Raw genomic sequence first — 3,576 nt, forward strand, 5'->3', positions numbered from 1 at the left:
GCAGGAACGGACCCGTCAAAAGGGCTGCTGTCAATCACATACTTGTCTGCAGGTGCCACAGGTTTACTGACTGAAATGTTTATGCTTTGTTTTCATTATTTTTATTATTCATAGAGCCTTATTTTCCTTCCTCAAGATAAATCTACTGTTGTTTTGCTGTTCTCTGTCTAGACCCAAGAGGACGAAGCCTAGTCTGTCTGAGTTTCTAGAGTCAGAGGATGGTGATCGCGAGCAGCAGAGAACGTACATCAGTGGACACAACCGCCTCTACTTCCACAGCGACAGCTGCCGGCCACTCCGACCTCAGGAGATGGAAGTGGACAGTGAGGATGAGAGAGACCCTGACTGGCTCAAAGAGAAAACAGTCAAGGTTAGCTTAGAGCTAAACAAGCAAATAAAGAGGCACTCCACAGATTTAACACAAGAATTCTAGTTTACATGCCATTGTTAGTTGGTCTCTACCTGTAAAAACAGCTGTGTTTGGTGGAGGTTGGTCAAGGCTGAGGAAAAACCCTGGTTGTTGTCACAGTGATGCCATCATGTTTATATCTCTCTGGGCTTTTGTGGAGGTGAAACACTACATTTGAGAAACCCTTTAAAAGATAGGTTATGTGTCCTTTATCTCAATGAAACTGTTGCCATCTGACTACTCTGTTCTCATCGCAGCAAATCGAGGACTTCAGTGATGTCAACGAGGGCGAGAAGGAGATCATGAAGCTGTGGAACCTTCATATCATGAAGCACGGGTTTGTATGAAGGAGCGATGGGGTTCAGTAGCATTTTATCAAACTGAAATCCACGAATGTGGTTGTCTGTCAGCAACCTGTTCAGGGTGTACCCTGCCTCAGCTAGGATTGGCTCCAGCGACCCTTGATGTGTGTGTACATATATGTATATGTATGTATGTAAACAATTTAATTAATGTCAGCTAAGTAGCTTCCTTGGCTAACATAACTTAGCTAATTCATAGGCTACGTTCTGCAATCTTTAGTGTTACCATTCACAGGAATTACTCCCCAACAAAGTTGTAGTCTACTTCATGCATTCTTTGTGGAGACCTATCTACCAGTACAGAGAAATATCCAGTCTGTTTGATTAGCTTGGAGATACTTCCAGTCACACAAACGTTCAATTCCAACACTGATTGTTGATTGACGGGTCATTCCTGTTGCCAGCTTATGTTTCGGTTTGAGATCAAGTCACCACTCTGTTAACTGACCATTGTTGTGTGCTCCACAAAAACACTTGGTCTAGGACTAAGCCTTTCTATGGTAGGGAAAAGCCTGGTTGAAATTCAACAACACACTGTTCACAATGGGTTGTACGGTGGTGTTAGAGTGATATTTGTTTTCACATACAGCCTATGGCTGAGTAGAGATGCCATCTGCACAGAACACATTAAGCAGGGAGCACAAACACAACCATGGTTGATTAATTACAGCTGATCATATCTACTGTCAGAGATTCTGTCAGTTTAGGCAGCTAAAGATACGAGTCTGCTTTCCATTCTCCACTTCTTGCTGTTAATAACAGAGTGAGGAAGAACGTTTGGTAAAAGGTTTGTTACTGCTGAAGCTTAACAAGGTATTTTGTCAAATCGACCCATTACAGTTCACTGTATATTGAACTTTGGCTTATTTAAATGTTCTTTAAATAAAATCTAATATACAGTATAAGTTGAGGTTTAGAGTAATCAGACTAGCAGATTATCCTGACACATGCTCTGTTAACCCCACTACTCTCACTATTCTGGGGCCCATTGTTATTATGTGGAACTTAGTAATAGAATTAGATTGGTTCCCTTCTGCCCTCCTTCCAGCTTCATAGCGGACAACCAGATGAACGAGGCGTGTCTACTGTTTGCTGAACATCACGGCGCCCACATCGTCAAACGCAACCTCTACCGTAACTTCCTGCTGCACCTGATCAGCATGCACGACTTCAACCTGATCAGCACGATGACCATCGACAGGGCCATGGCCCGACTCCGCCTCATCCAGAGCCAGCCACCTCACAGAAACAAAGACAGAGAGGACGAGGAGGAGGAGGAAGAAGAGGAAGAGGAGGACTGGGAGACAGCTGTGGAGTCGCAGCCAGAGCCGGATCCCGATCCCGATCCTGATCCATCCGAGTTTAAATCCTGTAGTGATGAGACTAGCAACGGCTGTCTGGAGAGTGGAAGCCAACAGTAGGAGGAGAGTGGAAGGGCTGTTATGGAACGACTGTACAACAAGCAGAAACTGGTTCTGGTTCATTTGTAAACTGACCACCTGGACAGCCACAAAGCCCACACAGGACTTGAGTTCAGAAAACTGAGGCTGCAGACCAGAATCAGCAAAAAGGCGACAGACAAACAGGTGTTACAACACACATAGGTTACTGCAGGGATTATGTTTCAAGGGCAGGTTACATCAGAAACGAGATGAACTTCTAATCATTTCACACATCATTCACACATAATTCACACACTTACATTGAAGAGATGCATCGGGACATTTATCACTTCATAACATGGGAAAGTGGGGAGTTTAGAAAACTTGAAGCTTTGAATCTTTTTCTCCTTCTCAACTTTGCGTGTCCTCAAATGCTGAGGTGCTGGGTTGCACATCTTTTCATTTGCAGGCCACGGAGTTTAGTAGCAACTAAACTATGGAATGAGCACCAAAAACACAGTCAGTCCATCTGGTTTTGTAGATATCAATTCAAGAAGTTGTCAACAAATCCTATGGAAAAACCCACTGGTTCAAGGATATATATGTTTGAAAACCACCTCACACATACATTCTCACTTTAAGTGGCTTGCTGTTTCAAACAGCAGGAAGATATAGTGCATCTGTTGGCAACTGTTTTCACAATATGTGGGACTGAGTCAAAATTACTAAACTACAGTATGTTCATGGTAGCGAAGGAACCCAGTTTTACCAGGGATGTGTTTTATTAGGACAGAAATGGAGTTTTGTGGCACAGTACAATATCAGGTTGTGCTGCTGTTGCTTCATGGGATTTGTTGTTAAGAAAAATAGAGAATCTCACCAGATTTATTCTCTAATTTGGGATTTTGAGCTCAAAGCTTGAAATGTGTGCCTTCACTTTTTTCCGCAGCAGTTTAGGCCGACTGAGTGGATGTTAGCCATTTTTGGGAAGGTTTTTTTTGTTTTGTTTTTTTTAAGTCAGGAAACATCCTGCTGCTGGGATAAACTTTTGGGAAGTAGCCTGACCTTGGAAGGCAGCCCCCATTCTTGTGACAAGTCTCAAGATTGTCCTGTGTGTCCTTCCACAAATCTGCCTCTGCACATGCTCAGACTTGATGAGTAATTGTATTCATTTTGTGCTTGTTCCATAGTTTAGTTAATGAACTTCAAATAGAATCACTGTCGGGCACCAGTCAATGACCTTCCATATTCACTCTTCACCCTTTACCAAAGGTTTTCATTTATTACTGAGGGTGTTTACATGCTCATCAATGTCATATACTGTATATGTGATCAGGTCTCCTGCTCTCTGATTCTGTTTCCTGGAGTCTAAGAAGATGTCCAGAACTTTGGGTGTCTAATCTAGTTTCTGATTAGGCCCTAA

At 42.9% G+C, this 3,576-nt stretch overlaps 1 protein-coding gene across 1 annotated transcript in view; it reads left to right on the forward strand.

Annotated features, from left to right (window-relative positions):
- The window catches only part of LOC109962828 (polycomb protein suz12-B-like), a 15,807-nt gene extending 13,331 nt beyond the window's left edge, over positions 1-2,476 (forward strand). Inside the window, 4 exon segments of the mRNA XM_020604860.1 lie at positions 1-52; positions 172-370; positions 667-746; positions 1,820-2,476. The exon segment at positions 1-52 is cut by the window's left edge and continues 32 nt beyond it. Of these exon segments, the coding sequence (XP_020460516.1) occupies positions 1-52; positions 172-370; positions 667-746; positions 1,820-2,192 (704 nt within the window). The 3' untranslated portion in view covers positions 2,193-2,476.
- Positions 2,477-3,576: the final 1,100 nt, after the last annotated feature.

This window comes from Monopterus albus, unplaced genomic scaffold, assembly GCF_001952655.1.
Source record: "Monopterus albus unplaced genomic scaffold, M_albus_1.0 scaffold68.1, whole genome shotgun sequence".
NCBI classification, from domain to species: Eukaryota; Metazoa; Chordata; class Actinopteri; order Synbranchiformes; family Synbranchidae; genus Monopterus; species Monopterus albus.